We start from the raw sequence: 23,275 nt of genomic DNA, 5'->3' as shown, positions 1-23,275 counted from the left end.
AGAAGAAGAAAAGGAAACGAATTTAGCGGAAAAATTACATTTTAGTCCTTGTACTTTCTTACTAAAACACTTTTGATTATTAAACATTTAAACTTAATATTTTTAATCCTTAAAATTTTAAAAATATAACAAAATTAGTCATCACTTTTAATTTTATGTTTAAATATAATGGTAAGGACTAGATTATCATATTTATTATATTCTAGGGCCCAAAATTTAGACAAATAAAATTTTAACAAAGATAAAGAAGCTTACAATATAAATATATTTTAATTATATATGTGAAAAAATTTTATATTAATTTTGTATATAAATTATTAGCACAAAGAAAACTTAGATAAACATTTTTAATTCAAATTAATTAAATTTTTAATTAAAAAATTATACAATAAATCATTTTAAATAAGAAAGACAAAAACTTGTGTGAGACGGATCTCTTATTTGGGTCATCCATGAAAAATTATTACTTTTTATGCTAAGAGCATTACTTTTTATTGTGAATATCGGTAGGGTTGACCCGTCTCACAGATAAAGATTCGTGAGACCGTCTCACAAGAGACTTACTCATAAAAAAAAGCCATGATTCAACTTTGTTATTTCATTTATTAAATTTTAGATTTTCTTTATAAATATAATTTTGATTTTTCTTAAATATTAATGTAAGAATATTATTTTTTTAAGATAAGATTACTAGAACTTCAAACTTATCAAAATTACGATGTTAGGATATTATTTTTAAATGAAGTAATCAAAATTATTTTTGAAATAAAATATTAATGAATTTTTATATTTTATTTTTATATTGAAAATATTGGAAAAAATTTAAAACTAAAATAAAAATGAGAGTTTCAGGATTAATTTTGGTTCATAAAATTTAATAAATTAACCATAAAATAAATTACATTTAAATGTTTAGGGACCAACAGTGTTTTGATATAAAAGTACGAGGACTAAAAGTGCACTTTTCCCGAATGTAGAAATCAACCTCTGTTGTGTGAAGTTGGGTTACCAACTAAAAAAGAAGAAATACACTAAAATTTATTAAATTAAATTGGGAAAAAAAGATAAAATTATGTACAAAACACCATCCCAAGCTAATTATACTCCGATTATTGTTTATTAAAATTCCACATCATGATTATTTTATTCATAAAATATATTACAACAGCATCCATCGAATTAGTAACTTTTATTTGTAACTAAAGTGATAGTAGTCACATTGGTCTTTGTCCAAATCTCACGAAGTTTATCAAATAGTAACACAGCTAGCTCTCGTGTTCAAGACTTGTTGTAATAAAATTATAATAATAATAATAAAAAATTGATAGTCGAATGACAAACAAAAAATAGAGAGGTATGTTACGATATTTAAGAAATTAAATCGGCCATCCCAAAAAACTCACTCACTCATCTCTTCTTCTAGTCCCATTTTGTGGGTTCACATTATGACTTGCAACTTTTGGCATCACTCGTTATTTCAAAAAGGAAAAAAAAATGTACATTTTGTTACAAATAACTAACACTATTTCTCTATTGAAAGCATAGATACATGTACAATTATAGCCTCCGTTGCAAGAGACCACTATATCCATATCCTTTTTACTACAACAAACAAGGAAAACTTGGCAGGCAAGCTGGAAATCATCTCAACAGTGGCCTAAAGAATTGAATCTATTTTACAACAAAAAGTGAACACAGCCCATCTACCTAGTCAAAAAAAATCTGGCTCATCTCTATCTGTGCATCGTGTGATTCCTCCCTTGAAGTTTCATTTTTCTCGGCTTCTCTGGCGATTTGAATGTCATTGGGTCTGTAATTCTGAACAAATACTTTTACAACGAAACGAGGAACCAACGCACCTATCGTGACCCCAACCAAGCACGCCCAAAACAATTTAGTATTGGCAAAATGAAAGAAGGCCCTGCAAATGATAGAGAACAGTACTCAATTTCATCTTTCATGGCAACAAAATTTATTCAAAATCTTCAACGGCTCTTGCAGGTGGCTGATGATCATGAAATTCTGATGTTGCCTATATGCTTCTTTATGGAGATCATGTCATATATGTTGCAGTATTATGATAAATCAAGTAAATAACAAAAATGTTTTTAAATACTGAGAGAACTTGATATATCTAGAGGAACATAAAGATCTGAATATGCTCAGTGCCAACTCATGAATGGTTGGGCCCTAGGGTTTAAGGTTAAACATAGCCAAGTTTTTTGTCACACAATCCTGGGGGGAAATTAAATTACCCAAAACTCGAATAGCCCCTCTTTTGCTGATGTTTGGAACCAAATAAAGAGCTTCCATTAATACCACCCATTCCCCCAGGCAGAGCAAGGTCCGCAAATGGATTCAAATTTTGTGCAATGTAAACTCAAACTACATGTGAACTTGCTAAAAACCCTACCCTCGAAGCTTCAGGCCAAACAAAAAGTGCTCATCATGCCAATTATATGTCATATATTGAGTTGATTGAAAACAAATATATAGTCAAACGTTTAGTGATTAGTCAAATATGCAAGAATGCAAAATCTGGCAAGCAAAAGAACCCTTCAACATCCACAATTTATCTTATCTAAGCATCATGGAATTATCTGCACGATACTGATGTAGTAAAGTGGATTTAGCAATATCCAGGAAGAAACAGCAGTGTGTCGATAACAATTGACACAAATGAAGGTAGCAATTATAGATCCCCAAATGGCCGCATGAGTTACCCAATACCACCAGATTACATCCATGGTCAAGTGTACATTCACCAATATTACCACTCCAATAGTCCAAAGATCACCTATTCTTGAACCATCCACGTCGCTACCCCAATAAACCAGAAGAGGCACGAAGGCAGCCAGGCTTTGCCACAATGTGTCCAATATTGTTACCCAGAATAATTTTCCACTCTAACTTTCTTGTCTTTGTCTAGCCGTATAAAGTTGAGGATACTTCCGCAGAGTGGTTCTACTTAAATCCTTACCAAGAATTCCAACAAGGACCGTCGGAAAAGATGTGCATATAACTGAATAGACATTGCTCCAATCGGTGATTGCAGTTGTCAATGTCAAACCTGTGGAGAGCATATCCCTGGAAAGAAAAAAAAGTGAGGTTGTGTTGGTTAAAAACCAATGTTTCTAGGAAATTTTCTTTTTATGCTAGGGTGGTTCCAATCTTTTTGTAAATGGTTCTTACTATATTCATGTATTAACATCAATATAATTGAACAATCTACAAAAAAAAATTAATTAAGACTTTGATACAGGTAGGGGATTAACATTTTCTACTCATTACAAGATGAAAATAGGAACTCAAAATGTAATCAATCGTCACTTTGTCAATTTCATTTACTTCCGAAGCTAAATTCAAGATCAGATAAAACCTGATCCCAGATAATAGGTAACTGCTATCCATATACTCACTGAATATTATCATAAATAATTTAACAACTGCGCAAGGGACAATTGATCTTCCAAAGGATACTCACCAGAATAAGACAAGCACAAAAAATAGCATTCCTGTAGAAGTTGTACAATATCATATAGCTCATCCAATGATAATTCCTCTCTCCATGAACTAACAATCGGACCAACAATCTGAACTGATCCATTGCAAAATCAGCCGCCATGACAGCTCTTGTCCACTAATTCCAATGCCCACATCAGCCATTTGGATCATTGAAACATCATTTGCACCTAATCACTGTGTCAAGAAAAAGTCTAATTCATTAGAATCTCAACCACATGGCACACTAAGTTACTTTCTTTCTCTATGCCCGTTTCCAAACTGCTTGTTTCACCTAAAGCAGATACATAATGATGCTTACCATCACCAATGGCAAGGGTCATGTCAGCCGTTCTATTCTGTATCACAGCAACAATGGAGCCATCCGACAACAAAATACAACAGCACATTTGCTTGATAATTCAAAAAGCAGCATACATATTAATATAAATAAATCAGATGACAAAAGGATATTTATTTTCTACATGTGGGAGTGAGTGAGAGAGGGAGAGAGAGGAAAGAATGGCAATGCAGTTTAGAACATGGAAAGGGAGAAGAGATTAGTGCATTCTTCAAATCACTACCTGTTCTTCAAGTTCCGTATCCAGAACATAGACGAGGCTTGTACCATCAATAATTAATGCAAGTTGACTTCCACCGGTTACTGGACTCCTACACGTGACATCTGAATCAATTTTGAACTTCCTACAGATAATTAAAGCATCTTCTAAGCTCTTTCTACACTAGTCCTTGTTGTTATTGTTTATTACCATCTGTGTCATCTTACTTGTTAAGAGCTTAGAAGAGTAACCGATTGAAATTGCTGTTTCTTGCTTGTCTCCGGTCAAAACCCAGACTTTTACACCAGCAGTTCTCAAATACATGATTGCTTCTGGCACACCTGCAATTTATCTACGATTCCTATGCACCTAAATTCTAAGATATTTTCGATGTTGTTGGCAACTCCGCGAAGTAAAGCTGCCCTCCCTATCAAGGCTGTGCTTGCAAATTCATAAGATGATTGCCACTGCTCAAATTCAGATGCACTCATACCCCGCATTCCTATTACAAGTGTTCTCAAGTCCTTTGAGGAATAAGAGTGCAAATGCCCTTCAGTCACTTTTACCATGTTCAAGTTCAACGACCTATCTATGATACTGTACATGGAGGTATCAGCTCCTTTTACAAACACCATTACTGTCTTATCAGGGAAAACTAATATAACTGACATTCTTTTTCAATCACTGTCAAACTCATGCCAACCCAAGACACTGAAACTGCAGCACAATTAAAATAAATATATACTTAAAATGTTTGATGTAACAAAATGAATAGGAAAAGCAAACAATCAAAGATTAAAAAAATGAAAAACTAAACAAATATATTAAAACATGATACGAGCTCAAACAAGAATGCTACAAATGAAGAACATGGTATGAAAAGCACAATTAAAACAGTCACAGTAGACTAGTTCATATATGATGGAATGCATCTTTTTTATAGTATCTCCCTATCTCATAGGCTTTCGAATGTAATTTCAAATAATTATTTGTTTCTCAGTCAATTAGCAACTTCTCATCTCGAAGACACTAAGCTTCCAACAATATGACACATACTCCTGGGCTGAAAATTGAAAAGAATACTTATGTTGTCTATCATTTCCAGGAATTTCTTCATTTCCAGAAAACATAAACAAAAGTACACACATCATTTCAAACTTTTAATCATAAAGACATATTCACTAAACTTTCAGCTTTCCAGTATGATCATTATTTTAATCAATTTTTCACAACCTGAGCAATAATTCTGTTATTATATTATTTTCTAATTCTAATCCAAAACACTATAATTTAATATTTTAAAATATGTACTTAAAATTTAAAAATTAAATAAACATAATAAATTTTAACATGGCATAAACATCTACAGTAGACAAGTACTCCATCAGAAAATATGACCAGCATACATCACATTTCCCAAAAATACATGTTCAGTAAGTATTTTCAAAAATACCTGAAACATAAGCAAACATACCCATAGATGTCACGGTTATAAAACAAAAGGGAAACCCATACTTGCAACAGCAAATACAGCGGGAAAAAATAATTGTGAAATAATTTTGATTTACCTTTGCCTTTCCCCTTGAATACCAATAACTATGTGCCCTGAAGTTCTTCCAATGAGCATAAAACCATAGGATGCAGCAGCATAGACCAATTCCTGTTCATCTGGAGACTCCCCTTGGTATTCTACGACCATAACAGCAGGATCAGATGTCTACATAGTTAGAGACACAATGGTGTTACAAGCTGCCGATGCCACGAAAAGTCATAAACAAGCCTGCCCTCATCCGTGTATTTCCTTTTTGAAAATTTCAGGAGCTCCAAATCAATCTTAACCTTCAACTTTGCCCCAAAACAATCCCATCAACTTTAACCTCCAGAACTCTGAAAAATTCAAGAACAGCCCGTTAAATACATAAAATCCGAATTCCACGAAATAAATTAAAAAACTCACACATGGTATTATCGGTCACCTCCCCAAAAGATGGAAAGCTTAACTTCCATACAAATTGGCTCCTGAGAATGTATTCCCTTATTTATATAATTCTTAAACTAGAACTCGTATTTTGCAAAAATAAGCTAACTAAGCTACGGTGTAGCAGTACGGATTAAAGTTTGGCGCGCTTGTACTTTACTTGGAGGATGTATAAGAAATAACAAGGCGACTGGAGCAGATTTTAGGCTCGGGGCGGCGTAAAATTTGGTTCGATGTGATTGGAAATCGATGCATAATCCCAAAAAATAAAGACAGAACATGAAGGGGTCATGACCGACGATTTCGGTGGTGAATAAGCGGACTAGGTCAAGTTATAGTAAATGGATGATGAATCCAAATATCGATCCCACGTAAACTAATATTTAATTACTAGAATTTACATCACTTAACTTAAGCTAGACAACATAAATAAAAATATGATACGTTGTATATTAATCTAAAATATTAAATAAAACATTTGCAATTAAAACGACCGATTCAGATATCAAGGAGGGATTCAAATTCAAATAAATAATTAAGACACTCAACGGTACCAAACTGTACTATGCTGACACGTGTTAAAATCCAATTAATTATTTAATTCTTGTCAATAACAGTGAAATCCTCAATTTTATTTATTAAACGATTCATCGAGTTAATAAATCTACTTAAATCTAACAGTCCAATTATTTCTAATTGAATTTAATTAGATCTAAATGCATTAAATCTTCGTGAATTTCAGTTTTCGCCTAAAACCGCACACTGAAACCGAATACTATTTCTAGTCAGTTTAATCATGCGTTGATGACGTCTTTGTTGCTATAGTTAACCAATCATCTTTAGATTCGTGATTAATCAACAAACATGTAAATAGTTGATCAGGCTATTAACAATAAAAATTAAACCAACATCAATAAATAATTAAAATCAAGAAAAATAATATATTGAAAATAAACAAAACATCAAATAAAGTATTGTTTGGCCCTATTGTGGTCTTAGTCTAAAAAAAATTATTCCATGAATTCAAAACAGAAGTGAAAGCACATATTTAAGTTCATAAAAGAAAACAAAATAAAGAATTAGTGAAAAGAATTCTCAGTGATTTGTGGCGTGTGATGAGGAATTCCTCCAGTTTTTGCCTCTGTCTTCCTCCTTGTTTCTTTTCTCTTCTTCCTCCCTGGTGTTGTCTTCGATTCTCTTCCTTCTCAGCTTCTTCCCTTCACTTCTGCTCCCTTCTGTTCACTCCTGTCTTCTCTCCTCTACCTCTTTTTCTGTACGCTTCTCTCTTCTGTCTCTGTCCTCCTCTTCCTCCTTCTCTTCTCTCTCCTCTCTTTTATGTTCTTCTCTCTCAATGTTCACGTCTCTGTACACCTCTGCCTCTCTTTTCCGCCTTGTTTCTCTGCCTCTCTCTTCTGCGCTGATTTTTTCTCTTTTTGCGCCTCCTTTTCACGTCTCTGCCTCTTCTCTCTTTGGTTCTCTGTCTCTCTCTTCCGCGCTGATTTTTTCTCTTTTTGCGCCTCCTCTCTTCTGTAGGCTTATGCCTCCTTTTATTCTTCTCAATGGGCCTTATCCTTCAAATCTTTTAAGCCCATGTAAAGATAACAAATGTAGATAAATTGTAGATTTTATTTTCAAATGTGAGATTTTATCTTTATCAAGATCTACATGGATTTTTTCCAAAACTTCAATATTATCAAGGAATAAAATATAAAATATTTTATTTCCTTTTTTGGTATTTTTTTCTTTGAAGTCTTGTAAATTTATTTAATATCCAAATTTAATCATTTTTCTTCTTTTATTCAAATATACAATTATTAATTCAATTAAGCACATAATTAAGGATAAAAAGTCTAGATAAGCACAAATAAAATCCCTAAATCTCTATAAGATTTGGGCTTATCAAGTCACAGGGAGGACGATGATTGCAAAACAGCTATTTCTTTGAAATTGTTGCACATATGGTGTCATTCAAATAATATTTTTTCAAATTGAGATAATTCTTTTTTTTAAAAAAAAATCAACTTAACGAACAAGTTTTAAGAGCTTATAAGCTTTTAAACAACTTATATTTTGTTTTGAAGATGTCAAATAATTTTTTCGATTGTTTATAAGATTTTTTTAAAAAATTATCAAATAAGTTTTCGAACAACTTATAAGTTGGTTTGAACAATTTATAAGTCAAGTCAAACACTTTTATTGGATTTGGAGGAGAAATATTTTTAAGCTCATATACTATGTATAGATATATTAAAACGACTAAACGAGCTAGCGGAATGTATCTATCCACAATCCGCCACTAGATAGGGTGGGGCGGTCGTGTTTCTGACGGGTTGGAAAATCACCAACCCAACCCACCTATTTTAAACGGTGGGGCAGATCAAACCGACGTATCATACTAATTTTACATGTACTTCGGTAGACTGAGGTGGTTTGACCATGGGGATGAAATGGGTCAGGTTCGGGTAGGTTTTCATATCATAAATCTGTGCTCAGGGTGCTGCCAGAACAAAAATCTCACCCCGGGTGCAAAATGACCATTTTGCCCCTGGAAACCCAAAAATTACCGTTTTATCTTTGGACCTCTAAAATTGACCCGAAGTTTACCAAACTCCTTAAAATGTCCCAAAACATTTTTAAAATCATTCCTAGACGTAAACTCGAGCTCATTTCATAACTTAACCGAATTGTTTTAAAATTTGGACCGGAGTCACGATTTTAACCCGAATCGAACCGAAATTTAACCAAATTTTTTTTCAACTCTTTACCACACTTTATGAACACTTAAAGGGCCCTAAAAACGCAAAAAGACCGAGCCCTAAACTCTCGGCCATGCAACAAGGTGGCTGGAAAGATTTCAGCAACTCCCCAAGCAACCCTTGGTGAAACCCTCCCCATGGTTTTTTCGATCCTAGCCCAACCCGATGGAACCATGTAACGCCCCGGACTCGAAACTTTCCTCACTGTACTATGACGAGTCTTTCCAGCGTGCTTATGTCCTCACTCACACGCACCATAGGAAACTTCCCAGGGGGTCACCCAACCTAGAATTGCCCCAAGTAAAGCACGCTTAGCTTTAGAGTTCTTATGTGACGAGCTACCGAAAAGAAGATGCACCTTCATCATATGAGTAGTACCAATCAAATCTTTTAAGTCTTCCTCAACTGCACGGTTCTATACCTGAACAGTTTCGTAATCCCTCTCTTTCCGGTGTAAGATCGGTTCATTCATGTTCACTCCGCCTAGAAGCCTGCTAGGAGCCGCTCATTGTCCGTGCAACCTCATGGCACCGACGATCACCCCCCGCCCTCTTCGGATTCGGGCCTCAAATGCCCACCAGCTTCCGTTTGGTTCGTCCCCGAACCACACCGTACTAAGAGAGGTCGGCTCTGATACCAACTGTAACGCCCCGGATTCGACGACTTTCCTCATTGTACCATGACGAGTCTTTCCTACGTGCTTATGTCCTTACTCACACGCACCTTAGGAAACTTCCCAGGGGGTCACCCATCCCAAAATTGCCCCAAGTCAAGCACGCTGAACTTTGGAGTTCTTATGTGACGAGCTACCAAAAAGAAGATGCACCTTCATCATATGAGTAGTACCAATCAAATCTTTTAAGTCTTCCTCAACTGCACGGTTCCATACCTGAACAGTTTCGTAATCCCTCTCTTTCCGGTGTAAGATCGGTTCATTCATGTTCCCTCTTCCTAGAAGCCTGCCCGGAGCCGCTCATTGTCCGTGCAACCTCATGACATCGACGATCACCCCCCGCCCTCTTCGACTTTGGGCCTCACAAACCAGCTATTGACCCACCTTTCTTGGACCACCCTAGGACTCCTCCGAACCCATGGAACCAATGACTACCCTCCCATGCGAGCAGCAACTCACCACAATTGCTAGTCACCTAGGAGATTGCACTCGCGCCTCACCTCCTCAACAAAGCTCCTACGGTTCTATCACAAGGCCAACGACGTGAGGATCGTTCTAGATCACGGCTTTGAATAGTCCCTCGCACCACCAGATAACTCAAACTCCTGATCTACTCGAAACCGTGTCCATCCACCGATCGCCCCTCTCAACCCGAGCAAGCTTCGGTTCTAGCCTCACCATCCCTTCCTCCTTTACATTTGCAGCCCCTCAGGACCCTCATCAGCAGCCCCTTACACAAAGAAATAAAATGTGAGATGCTAGGAAATGAACGTGCAAAAACCGAGCAAAACAAACCATGCAGACTTGGTCCTACATTGCCGAACGAAAAACACATATACTTCACACATATCAGCATAAATACACATGAATTATGCAGAAAGAATGTTACAATGCGTGCCTTGATGATTGATGAACAAAAAAACGAGACGAGGGAGACACCAGGAGGATTTTCTTTGCAAGAACGAGTGAATATTAAATAGGTTGAGAAAAAGCTGTTGGAGGGGAAGATGTCGGCTAGTACAATATTAAATAGGTTTAAGGTTAATTATACATTATATAAATGGTTAACAAACCAATTAATGGGCTCTAAGTTATTAATTGAAATATTAAAAAGAGTTTTAAGCACCATAAGCTTAAAATTAGGCCTATTAAATCTAAACACACTCTCGAAAAATATTTCGTGTTGGAAAGTTTTTGAAAATATTAGCCGAGCCCTCAAAAAGTCCCTCGTTTCGATAAAATTTACGTACCGTTAAAAATTAAAATCATGCGGGTAAGAATACCTAGTAAATCTCATTTTTGAAAAATACACTTAAAAACATCTTAAAATAATTAATAAAAATTAATCGTATAATTAAAAATAATTTTCCTGAAAATTCTCCGGTCTCCATTCCTCGTTCGAGCGCGAAATGAAACTTAAAAATCTTTAATGCATGAACCTTTAAAATTTCATGAAGTAAATTCTACCGTGCAATAATTATGCATAAAATACACAAAAATAATTAAACACATAATTTAAATAAAAAAAACTTAGATTGCATGCATTCAGATCACATGAATTAAATTTCTGGATCTTACACATATACTACTCAAATATCTTACTACCACATATAATTGTATTTTTCAAAATTAAATTATTCTGATGAATCCATACACATTTTCTTAGTTCTTAAGACAATAATAAGAAAAAAAAAATTAAAGATAAAAATTAGCAATACTGTACATTTTAGAAAAAATAAATAAATATCATAAATAGTTTATCCCAACACTGTTATATTATAAAAATAACACAAGCTCTATTCTGATAATTTTCTTCATTATATTCAGCTACAATCATCCAACAAAAACATATTAGAATTAATATTTATTTAATATAAATCAACCCATTTATTTTATATTACGGGTACGAGCCTAGCCCATTTTAATAAGTCTAATCTTACATATATGCAAATTATGGGGAAGTTTCATAAATTACATTAGTATTGATGGGCCACATTTTGATGATAAGGGGGTAGTCGATACATGAGTATTTCATATTCATAAAATCATAATAGCTTTGTAAGTAAGTATGTAAAAGGTCGAAGAATGGTCGTCGGTGATTGTGTCATTTTCTTTGTTTGTGGGCTGTGGCTGGTGACCAGGTAACGCGGGCTATGTGTTCTGCGATTTGCTGATGGGTTCGCTGCAAACGATTGGGTTTGTGAGCTATTTTATTTAACATCGGTATAGATGTAATATACAAGCACTAGCGTGAGGAAGTTGCGTATATACCAAATGTGTTTGCTCGCCTTCAAATTCAATGGAGGATTTCGATTTCGAGAGGAAGTTGCGTATATACCCCCCACCAGAACCAGAACCAGAACCAGAACCAGAAACTGAACAAGAACAAGAACAAGAACAAGAGCAAGAGAGCCACAAGATTCAGATTGCAGAACAAGCTTCCAACTCAATCGTTGCCTTGCTCCGCAGATTCCTCGCTGTTCAGCGCCGCCGAGCCCTTGCCTACACGCGCCTCAAACGGTATTCCACCGCACGAAATCCCTAACCCAGGGAGTCTCTCTTTTTTAAAATAATTTATCTGCTATGAAAGCAGGTTTTATATACATATTACTGTTGAATGGCAGGGGCTTCGAAGATTATATGCTTTCAGGGGATGAATTAGCTTATCAACATCTTTGCAGTGAGATTACTGTTGAATTCAACGATTGCTCAAAACAGGTAAGTGATCGTAAGATAAGGAATGCTCAAGAATTTTGTGATTCAGCCCATAGTGTTGCGGAAAAGATCAAACTTTACCGATTAACATGTTCCAATCCATCTGGGAAATGTTTTATTTCAGTTTCTTGATGTCTTCGGCACAATTTATTTTTGTAAAGCTGCTTCCTTTATGCAGGTTCTTGAAATAGAATATCTATTTATGAGCCCAGATTGCTGCAGAGAAGATCTAGCTCAATTGCTCAGATCTGTTCAAGCACAAGAAAAAGATAAGCTGCATTCAGTATGTCTTCATCACTGCAATTGACTTTTATTATTTTGTTGATTAATTATTCGACTCGTTTTTACAGCCAGACAGTTATGGTTATTTGATTGAGTTCACATATTAAGTGAAGGAAAACTTAGCATATCGAAACCAATAATACCTTTTATTTAAGCCATCCATTGTTATGGATGGTGGCTTTATGTGGTATGCTGGCGTTGAGTGCATTTGCTTTTTGCGGGGAAAATATGGACCAATTTTATTAGAATGTGCCTTGCATTCATTTTATGTCAAGCTTGTATATGCGTGCTTGCAATGATGCTTTTACACCTTTTAGTTACACATTTTAACTTTGTATCCTTGTACTCTATGTTAAAAAGTCGTTATAGGGATTATTTGATTCTTTGTAATGTTTCTTCCTGAAGTAAGGGAAGATCCTGACAGTATATTTTCTACATCTTCATCCACACAAATCTGAGAGGAGAATTATCTTTCACACTCTTTGCTCAGACTCAGACCATGCCAAATTCCCTCGAGGGCACGGCGATGTCATTTTCAAACACAAAACCCATCCCATCTTCAAATGACCCAACATAAACTTAATGGAACTTATTTTCAGAATGGTCCAATCGCTCTTTTATGTTCTCCAGGGCAAAGGAAAGGCTGTTTGTGTAACTAATGAGAACCAAAGGCCTCTCTTCTGATAGCGCCTATGGTGGAGTGCATGGAAGGTCGATAATTCATTCTAGTTGCATAGTTGATAAATTCTATATAGAAAACACGTCTCTATGCTTTAAGATTTTTTTTAAAATCCGGGTTGTCCAGGACCCCTGAGTGATGCAAACCCTAGCAATATTTTGAAGGGACACATCAATAATTCATGTAACTAACGCCTTGAGATAATATATGCTCGAACCCGTCACCCCATGTAAAGAAAGTTTTGAATTTTTACTTGCATAATGAGTAAGAACCTAAGCCCATGCTTTAAAATGGACATTAACCCTTTACTTAAAGTTGTAAGAACCTTGGTGTTGATTGTGGATGCTACAACCCACAAATGTGGATACACAGCTGATAAGTTAAATTTCAAATAGTAGGAGGACTTTCCCCGCAATAAGTTCGTGACCACATAGGAGGCATAAGATATATGAAGGAAACTCACAAAATCTTTTTAAAATCCAAGAATACATGGACAGGATACTAAATCTCGCCTGTATATGTGTACATATAGGAAAACCTTGCTACACGTTACAAGACAGGCTAAAATAATTAAATTTGAGCCCATGGCCCATTATAAAACGCTAACTACTAAACTTGAAAATTATGTAAAAATAAATAAATTTAGGTCAATGGTCAATTATGCCATTAGTCATCTAGAAGTTTGACCCATTACTTGATAAAAAATTGATTTCCTGTCGGACTAAATAAACAATCGTCATGTTGATAATTCGGATACCTCGAAGTTAGCTCATCAAGGTTAGCCTAGTGGTGGGCATGCAAGCAAGACTTGACGCAGTGTCATCCGCAAGGTACTATTTTTCATGTATGTTTTGCTTTAAAGGAATGATCAATCAAATTGCTAGACTAGTCTATGTTAACCCAAATGTAAATCTCTTAGAACATGTGTCCCTCACTGGATGTAGGACATCACAGTTTGAATTACATTAACATGAATCCATGATCTGGAAAGTCAAGTGATTATATATCTTGAAGACCACATGTTAAAGTCGCATTACCTACCCCCCTTATCATGAACTGAAAATAATAGAACATAATCCTGTGTATGAGCTTTTGTCTTTCAACTTTGGTTGCTTACTTGTCATCCATGCGTATCTTTAACGGTTGATATTCCCAGGCACATTTCCTATCTTCGGATGGTGAAACTCTAATTAATATTTTTACATATATATGTAGCACTTGTCTTAGCAGTTACCATGCAAGGATACTCGTGTTTTTGCAAATATTCTCTGATGTGTTTTGCTTACAGACAGCTCTAATTCAAGTGCTGAAGAAGGCTGGTTGTCCATCAGAACGATTGGTAAGCCATGCGAATTGCAGGTTTAGGCAGTCAACAGAACACGAATGTGTGCATATTCAGAAAATAACTGAAGCTTCTGGGACGGAAGAGGCTGAGGCTGATGCCGAGTATGATAATTCTCTCAAGAAAGCGATCAAAGGAGTTCAAGATGCTGTGGTTTCCATAAATGAATGCTTGGAAGAAATCAGGTATGAAATCGCAGGCCTTGAAGCTGAATAACTTTTCTTCCTTGGGTTGCATATATGGTGAAAGGGAAGAAACTGCTTTGGGGCCTCTAAATACCGCAGCAGCCTGTGTACAAATATCGGTTGCAATTTCAATCTGTTCTTTTAGTCTTTTTAGAAGGTAGATTTCGAAGGATAATACAGTTTGTGACATTTGTTTATGTGATTTTCTTGTTGAAGGCATCGGCCAAAGTTTTATTATCAACTGAAACCAAAGGTAAATGGTTGGTACATCCCAATGCTGTGTTCCACAGAATGTAGCTTTCTCTTTGAAGCTTAGAATTATTTTTATGCCGCCCATAGCTTACCAAGAGAAAAATAACCTTTCAATTTCAATATTTTTTTAAAAAAAAATTAAAAGTGGAAATACAGTATAGCTTTAAATATTCATTAAACTGGCTATTGATTTCATTCTACATTTAGTGTTGGTTAGCAATGATTTTACATAATCGAAAAATAAAGTACAATACACCTCGCTACCGTCTAAAATAGACGATGAAATTGATTCTATAATATAATTAATATTATAAAGACAACAGTGTTAGAAGGACGAAACTTAAGAAATTAAATTAGAGATTTTGATATTTATTTGGTTACATGGAAATAAATAAATATCATCATCATCATTATTATTATTATCATTTTTTAAAAAGAAAATAATACTAATTTTTTTTACCTTTTACATATAATATTTCCTATATATATAGATATATATATGTATGTCATAAAATACTTATCTAACTAAATATGTTCAATTTTGGTTTAAATGGAAAAAACCGTCCGTTTTTTGTTAGAAACTGGGACCAATTAATTAACTGGTTATGCCAAAACCCAAAAAAGTATCAGGAGAACGAATCTTCGTCATGAACAATCTACGGGCGGCGGTGGTAGTGGTTCTCTTTTCCGCCGTGCTTCTTCCTCTACTCAACCGCTACTTCTTTCTGCCTAGTTAATGTCAATTTTGATTTGAAATTTCTGTGTTTCTTTTTTCGGATATTATTTATTTATTCCTAGGGTGTTGCAGGATTCGGGTTGCACTTGCGTCGGAGAGAGGTGGCGGATTTGTTGGTCACCAATGGGACCATATACACCAGCGACGTTCTTTTACCTTTTACCGATTCCATGGCCATTGTCAACGGTCGGATTCTCAGAACCGGGAACTATTCCTCCGTTAAGGTTTATTTTCTGTTTGCAGTAACCATGGTCTCATGAATTTCATTCTAGTTATCAATGTCTTATGGCCTGTGCTTCTCTTCATGTATTTTATTCAACCGTTTATGCTCTTTCTAATCCTGTGAGTCAACCTGTCCATCCCCGAGTTTCCAACTCGTTGGTTTTTTCCACTGTACCATTCTTTTCTCAACATTATTTGAACTCTCGTGATGGAGGTAAACCATTCTTCTGAGTTTTTTGTCTCATTATTTTATGTGTTTGAATGCAGGCTTTGGCTGGATTGAAGACTAGAACATTGAATCTGGAGGGGAAGGTGGTGTTGCCTGGATTTATCGACTCACATGTGCACTTGATTTTTGGAGGCTTACAGGTTTTCACTCTTTTGCCTTTCGACGTGGTTCCACTATCGTTATCAGAATTTGACCTTTTCTAAAGCATTTAAATTTTGTGCAACTATATTATTCGTCATGTAAAATAAAATGAAATATGAAGATTCCAAATCTCATTTTACTTGTTCTCTGCTCTTGTTATTTGGTGGATGCTTTTTAATTTCTCGTTTGAAATTTTAGTTATAGTGTAGCTATGTGTGCTGATGTTGATTTGTACCTATATTTTGTTGATGAATCCAAATGTCTTAAATTTTTATTTTCACGTACTTTGACAACTTTAATTAGATGGTGATTGATAAGTTCTAGAAGATTTTAATATCTAACAAGGGCTTGAAGGGTTAAGAACATGATTAGCAATTTTACTGGAAGGGAAAGAAAGTTCATGACTGACATGGGATACAGCAATGTCCTAAAATATATATAACTGAATGGCATTGGATAATAGTAAGTTAAAATTTGTAAAGAAAGAAGAGAACTCTCTTTCACGAACACCAATGCTAGTTTTTTCACTTATTTGCTTCTATTGTGATCATTCAGAGAATATACAACTTTCTGGATGTGGACGACGATATCTATTCCAATGGAGCATAGATAAATACATACATATATAATATATAGTACAAATAAATACGATATGGGTGGTTATCTATATGATATCCAACATGTATATTTCCGGTCCATCCTCCCTCTTGTTTTTCCATACTAAATATGCACCTTTGGCTTTAAAGAAGCTTAGCGTTGCTCTCCAGCATACATTGTCGTAATACCATAACTTATATGGTGTTTCTTGATCATATCTTTGTGCTGGATTTGATTTAGAAAATTGAAACAGATGGCTCGAGTGGAACTCCGTGGGGTCAGTAAAAGAGATTTTTTCAACAAGATCAAAGAGGCAATATCAAGTAAGCTGCTTCTTTTTTTGCTCATTTAATATGATTTTTCTTGACATCAATAATCCCTAACCATTGAAATTGATAGCACTCTGGTACTTCCTACCTAAGACATCGGCTTATCTATCTTTTATTTCCACCTATACAGCTTTTTGGTACTGTTTGATGTATTAGATTTTGAACACATTTCTGATATGGTGGTTTGAAATATACCAGATATGCAACGCGGCTCATGGTTGCTGGGTGGTGGTTGGAACAATGATCTATGGGGAGGAGAGTTGCCAATGACCTCCTGGATTGATGACATTACTCCTCACAATCCTGTGAGAAGTTTGAATCACATCCTTCTTGTGCTTCGGTGAACTTCGAAGTCGTTTTAGATAATTTTTTGTGCAGGTGTGGCTGACAAGAATGGATGGTCACATGGGCCTGGCTAACTCTCTAGCACTAAAAATTGCCGGAATATCCAATAGCACATTGGATCCAGATGGTGGTGCTGTTATTAGAAAGAGTTTTGGAGGTAATCCTTTTAGCCTCTGAAACTCACCAAAAATTCCTGATTTGAGTCATGTTTCAGGGAACAGTATTTATGTCACGTAGTTTTTTATTTTTGAGTAGCGCTTTTAGTGAACCCTCAGCTGAACTGGCTGTCAGCCTTTTTGCTGATGGGTCCAACTTTTACGTTGGAGTTGATTAGGTCTATAGAACAACAAACATATTGGATACTGATGAAAACCAATTAGCTTTGACACTGCTCCTCAGAAATGGTCTGTTTGTTAATTCTGTAATCTAGTTTAATGGTTTGTAACTTTGCAAGATTAAATTTTGAGAAAGAGACGGACAGAGAGAAAGAAAACATACTAGAGTAGCATGCACATAAAGCTGTAACAGTTGCATATCAAAAATATATTTGTTTTGTCCCTTTGCGAGGCAGCTGAAAAGAGTAGAGCAATTGAATTATCTTACTTGGTAAACTTTTATCATTGTGAATATTCTGGGTATTTGCTTGTTGCGTGGTTTTGTGACTCTGAGTCCTTCATTTTGCTTTATCAATTTCTGTAGCATATGGGCAATAGTTTAATAGCTTGTGGATAATACCTTGAGTTAAAAATAAAATTACAATATTTTCAACTTGTAGTGCACAAGAGGTTTTTTAGTTGGTGTGCGTATTCCCATCCAACATGATCAAGAAATTCACTGTGGGGTATGGCTCTCTTCTACATGTCTCTCTAATGAAAGCTTTGGTAATATAATTCACAAGACCTTTAATCTTATTCTTAGAACATCTTTCCCTCTTACTTCTGAAACTTCCATTTCCATCTTGGATTGTTGGAACAACGAAATGATTTTTATTGGATTCTCATGCCACTTTATCGTGAAATGCAGAACCGACTGGTTTATTGATTGATTCTGCAATGAAGCTTGTTCTTTCCTGCATCCCTGAAGTCTCAACAGTGGAGAGGAGGGAAGCTCTGTTGAGAGCTAGCAATTATGCCTTAATGAGAGGTGTGACCACAGTTGTTGATTTTGGGCGATATTTTCCAGGTGCATCACCAGAGCTCTCATGGGAAGATTTGTCAGGTTCCACTTAAAATTTGTTAAGATTTTTGTTTTCTTGTATCAGCAAGTATAAATGGGTCTTTCGGATAAAATTTATTGAAATATAAGGCTTTAAAGTTAAATCAGTATTTATTTTGATGCAAAGGAGAANAGTAAATTCTACCTTGCAATAATTATGCATAAAATACACAAAAATAATTAAACACATAATTTAAATAAAAAAAACTTAGATTGCATGCATTCAGATCACATGAATTAAATTTCTGGATCTTACACATATACTACTCAAATATCTTACTACCACATATAATTGTATTTTTCAAAATTAAATTATTCTGATGAATCCATACACATTTTCTTAGTTCTTAAGACAATAATAAGAAAAAAAAAATTAAAGATAAAAATTAGCAATACTGTACATTTTAGAAAAAATAAATAAATATCATAAATAGTTTATCCCAACACTGTTATATTATAAAAATAACACAAGCTCTATTCTGATAATTTTCTTCATTATATTCAGCTACAATCATCCAACAAAAACATATTAGAATTAATATTTATTTAATATAAATCAACCCATTTATTTTATATTACGGGTACGAGCCTAGCCCATTTTAATAAGTCTAATCTTACATATATGCAAATTATGGGGAAGTTTCATAAATTACATTAGTATTGATGGGCCACATTTTGATGATAAGGGGGTAGTCGATACATGAGTATTTCATATTCATAAAATCATAATAGCTTTGTAAGTAAGTATGTAAAAGGTCGAAGAATGGTCGTCGGTGATTGTGTCATTTTCTTTGTTTGTGGGCTGTGGCTGGTGACCAGGTAACGCGGGCTATGTGTTCTGCGATTTGCTGATGGGTTCGCTGCAAACGATTGGGTTTGTGAGCTATTTTATTTAACATCGGTATAGATGTAATATACAAGCACTAGCGTGAGGAAGTTGCGTATATACCAAATGTGTTTGCTCGCCTTCAAATTCAATGGAGGATTTCGATTTCGAGAGGAAGTTGCGTATATACCCCCCACCAGAACCAGAACCAGAACCAGAACCAGAAACTGAACAAGAACAAGAACAAGAACAAGAGCAAGAGAGCCACAAGATTCAGATTGCAGAACAAGCTTCCAACTCAATCGTTGCCTTGCTCCGCAGATTCCTCGCTGTTCAGCGCCGCCGAGCCCTTGCCTACACGCGCCTCAAACGGTATTCCACCGCACGAAATCCCTAACCCAGGGAGTCTCTCTTTTTTAAAATAATTTATCTGCTATGAAAGCAGGTTTTATATACATATTACTGTTGAATGGCAGGGGCTTCGAAGATTATATGCTTTCAGGGGATGAATTAGCTTATCAACATCTTTGCAGTGAGATTACTGTTGAATTCAACGATTGCTCAAAACAGGTAAGTGATCGTAAGATAAGGAATGCTCAAGAATTTTGTGATTCAGCCCATAGTGTTGCGGAAAAGATCAAACTTTACCGATTAACATGTTCCAATCCATCTGGGAAATGTTTTATTTCAGTTTCTTGATGTCTTCGGCACAATTTATTTTTGTAAAGCTGCTTCCTTTATGCAGGTTCTTGAAATAGAATATCTATTTATGAGCCCAGATTGCTGCAGAGAAGATCTAGCTCAATTGCTCAGATCTGTTCAAGCACAAGAAAAAGATAAGCTGCATTCAGTATGTCTTCATCACTGCAATTGACTTTTATTATTTTGTTGATTAATTATTCGACTCGTTTTTACAGCCAGACAGTTATGGTTATTTGATTGAGTTCACATATTAAGTGAAGGAAAACTTAGCATATCGAAACCAATAATACCTTTTATTTAAGCCATCCATTGTTATGGATGGTGGCTTTATGTGGTATGCTGGCGTTGAGTGCATTTGCTTTTTGCGGGGAAAATATGGACCAATTTTATTAGAATGTGCCTTGCATTCATTTTATGTCAAGCTTGTATATGCGTGCTTGCAATGATGCTTTTACACCTTTTAGTTACACATTTTAACTTTGTATCCTTGTACTCTATGTTAAAAAGTCGTTATAGGGATTATTTGATTCTTTGTAATGTTTCTTCCTGAAGTAAGGGAAGATCCTGACAGTATATTTTCTACATCTTCATCCACACAAATCTGAGAGGAGAATTATCTTTCACACTCTTTGCTCAGACTCAGACCATGCCAAATTCCCTCGAGGGCACGGCGATGTCATTTTCAAACACAAAACCCATCCCATCTTCAAATGACCCAACATAAACTTAATGGAACTTATTTTCAGAATGGTCCAATCGCTCTTTTATGTTCTCCAGGGCAAAGGAAAGGCTGTTTGTGTAACTAATGAGAACCAAAGGCCTCTCTTCTGATAGCGCCTATGGTGGAGTGCATGGAAGGTCGATAATTCATTCTAGTTGCATAGTTGATAAATTCTATATAGAAAACACGTCTCTATGCTTTAAGATTTTTTTTAAAATCCGGGTTGTCCAGGACCCCTGAGTGATGCAAACCCTAGCAATATTTTGAAGGGACACATCAATAATTCATGTAACTAACGCCTTGAGATAATATATGCTCGAACCCGTCACCCCATGTAAAGAAAGTTTTGAATTTTTACTTGCATAATGAGTAAGAACCTAAGCCCATGCTTTAAAATGGACATTAACCCTTTACTTAAAGTTGTAAGAACCTTGGTGTTGATTGTGGATGCTACAACCCACAAATGTGGATACACAGCTGATAAGTTAAATTTCAAATAGTAGGAGGACTTTCCCCGCAATAAGTTCGTGACCACATAGGAGGCATAAGATATATGAAGGAAACTCACAAAATCTTTTTAAAATCCAAGAATACATGGACAGGATACTAAATCTCGCCTGTATATGTGTACATATAGGAAAACCTTGCTACACGTTACAAGACAGGCTAAAATAATTAAATTTGAGCCCATGGCCCATTATAAAACGCTAACTACTAAACTTGAAAATTATGTAAAAATAAATAAATTTAGGTCAATGGTCAATTATGCCATTAGTCATCTAGAAGTTTGACCCATTACTTGATAAAAAATTGATTTCCTGTCGGACTAAATAAACAATCGTCATGTTGATAATTCGGATACCTCGAAGTTAGCTCATCAAGGTTAGCCTAGTGGTGGGCATGCAAGCAAGACTTGACGCAGTGTCATCCGCAAGGTACTATTTTTCATGTATGTTTTGCTTTAAAGGAATGATCAATCAAATTGCTAGACTAGTCTATGTTAACCCAAATGTAAATCTCTTAGAACATGTGTCCCTCACTGGATGTAGGACATCACAGTTTGAATTACATTAACATGAATCCATGATCTGGAAAGTCAAGTGATTATATATCTTGAAGACCACATGTTAAAGTCGCATTACCTACCCCCCTTATCATGAACTGAAAATAATAGAACATAATCCTGTGTATGAGCTTTTGTCTTTCAACTTTGGTTGCTTACTTGTCATCCATGCGTATCTTTAACGGTTGATATTCCCAGGCACATTTCCTATCTTCGGATGGTGAAACTCTAATTAATATTTTTACATATATATGTAGCACTTGTCTTAGCAGTTACCATGCAAGGATACTCGTGTTTTTGCAAATATTCTCTGATGTGTTTTGCTTACAGACAGCTCTAATTCAAGTGCTGAAGAAGGCTGGTTGTCCATCAGAACGATTGGTAAGCCATGCGAATTGCAGGTTTAGGCAGTCAACAGAACACGAATGTGTGCATATTCAGAAAATAACTGAAGCTTCTGGGACGGAAGAGGCTGAGGCTGATGCCGAGTATGATAATTCTCTCAAGAAAGCGATCAAAGGAGTTCAAGATGCTGTGGTTTCCATAAATGAATGCTTGGAAGAAATCAGGTATGAAATCGCAGGCCTTGAAGCTGAATAACTTTTCTTCCTTGGGTTGCATATATGGTGAAAGGGAAGAAACTGCTTTGGGGCCTCTAAATACCGCAGCAGCCTGTGTACAAATATCGGTTGCAATTTCAATCTGTTCTTTTAGTCTTTTTAGAAGGTAGATTTCGAAGGATAATACAGTTTGTGACATTTGTTTATGTGATTTTCTTGTTGAAGGCATCGGCCAAAGTTTTATTATCAACTGAAACCAAAGGTAAATGGTTGGTACATCCCAATGCTGTGTTCCACAGAATGTAGCTTTCTCTTTGAAGCTTAGAATTATTTTTATGCCGCCCATAGCTTACCAAGAGAAAAATAACCTTTCAATTTCAATATTTTTTTAAAAAAAAATTAAAAGTGGAAATACAGTATAGCTTTAAATATTCATTAAACTGGCTATTGATTTCATTCTACATTTAGTGTTGGTTAGCAATGATTTTACATAATCGAAAAATAAAGTACAATACACCTCGCTACCGTCTAAAATAGACGATGAAATTGATTCTATAATATAATTAATATTATAAAGACAACAGTGTTAGAAGGACGAAACTTAAGAAATTAAATTAGAGATTTTGATATTTATTTGGTTACATGGAAATAAATAAATATCATCAT

General features: G+C 35.3%; 3 protein-coding genes and 1 pseudogene across 7 annotated transcripts; 3 read left to right on the top strand and 1 right to left on the bottom strand.

Moving 5' to 3' along the window:
• Positions 1-2,446: 2,446 nt before the first annotated feature.
• On the bottom strand, positions 2,447-9,263 carry LOC140958732 (phospholipid-transporting ATPase 1-like; annotated as a pseudogene).
• A 2,219-nt stretch (positions 9,264-11,482) lies between these two features.
• LOC140960515 (uncharacterized) lies at positions 11,483-14,998 on the top strand. The gene is made up of 4 exons (XM_073418813.1): positions 11,483-11,988; positions 12,093-12,186; positions 12,362-12,466; positions 14,433-14,998. The coding sequence occupies exons 1-4, from the start codon at positions 11,768-11,770 to the stop codon at positions 14,700-14,702; spliced, it is 690 nt and encodes a 229-aa protein (XP_073274914.1). The 5' UTR covers positions 11,483-11,767; the 3' UTR covers positions 14,703-14,998.
• A 478-nt stretch (positions 14,999-15,476) lies between these two features.
• LOC140959753 (protein LONG AFTER FAR-RED 3-like) lies at positions 15,477-18,863 on the top strand. Of its 5 annotated transcripts, none has more exons than XM_073417754.1 (7): positions 15,477-15,655; positions 15,732-15,883; positions 16,149-16,250; positions 17,102-17,171; positions 17,376-17,482; positions 17,556-17,679; positions 18,546-18,851. In XM_073417754.1, the coding sequence occupies exons 1-7, from the start codon at positions 15,529-15,531 to the stop codon at positions 18,749-18,751; spliced, it is 888 nt and encodes a 295-aa protein (XP_073273855.1). In that variant the 5' UTR covers positions 15,477-15,528; the 3' UTR covers positions 18,752-18,851. The 5 variants fall into 5 exon arrangements, with proteins under 5 accessions (XP_073273855.1, XP_073273857.1, XP_073273854.1 ...); XM_073417756.1 differs by lacking the exon at positions 18,546-18,851 and adding an exon at positions 18,298-18,403; XM_073417753.1 differs by having other exon boundaries at positions 15,507-15,594; positions 18,546-18,857.
• A 565-nt stretch (positions 18,864-19,428) lies between these two features.
• LOC140960480 (uncharacterized) lies at positions 19,429-22,945 on the top strand. The gene is made up of 4 exons (XM_073418764.1): positions 19,429-19,935; positions 20,040-20,133; positions 20,309-20,413; positions 22,380-22,945. The coding sequence occupies exons 1-4, from the start codon at positions 19,715-19,717 to the stop codon at positions 22,647-22,649; spliced, it is 690 nt and encodes a 229-aa protein (XP_073274865.1). The 5' UTR covers positions 19,429-19,714; the 3' UTR covers positions 22,650-22,945.
• The last annotated feature ends 330 nt before the right edge of the window (positions 22,946-23,275 follow it).

Source organism: Primulina huaijiensis, chromosome 15 (genome assembly GCF_012295235.1).
Source record: "Primulina huaijiensis isolate GDHJ02 chromosome 15, ASM1229523v2, whole genome shotgun sequence".
Lineage (NCBI taxonomy): Eukaryota > Viridiplantae > Streptophyta > Magnoliopsida > Lamiales > Gesneriaceae > Primulina > Primulina huaijiensis.
The sequence above is the reverse complement of the archived record's forward strand: the minus strand, read 5'-3'. Positions and strand labels throughout refer to the sequence as shown.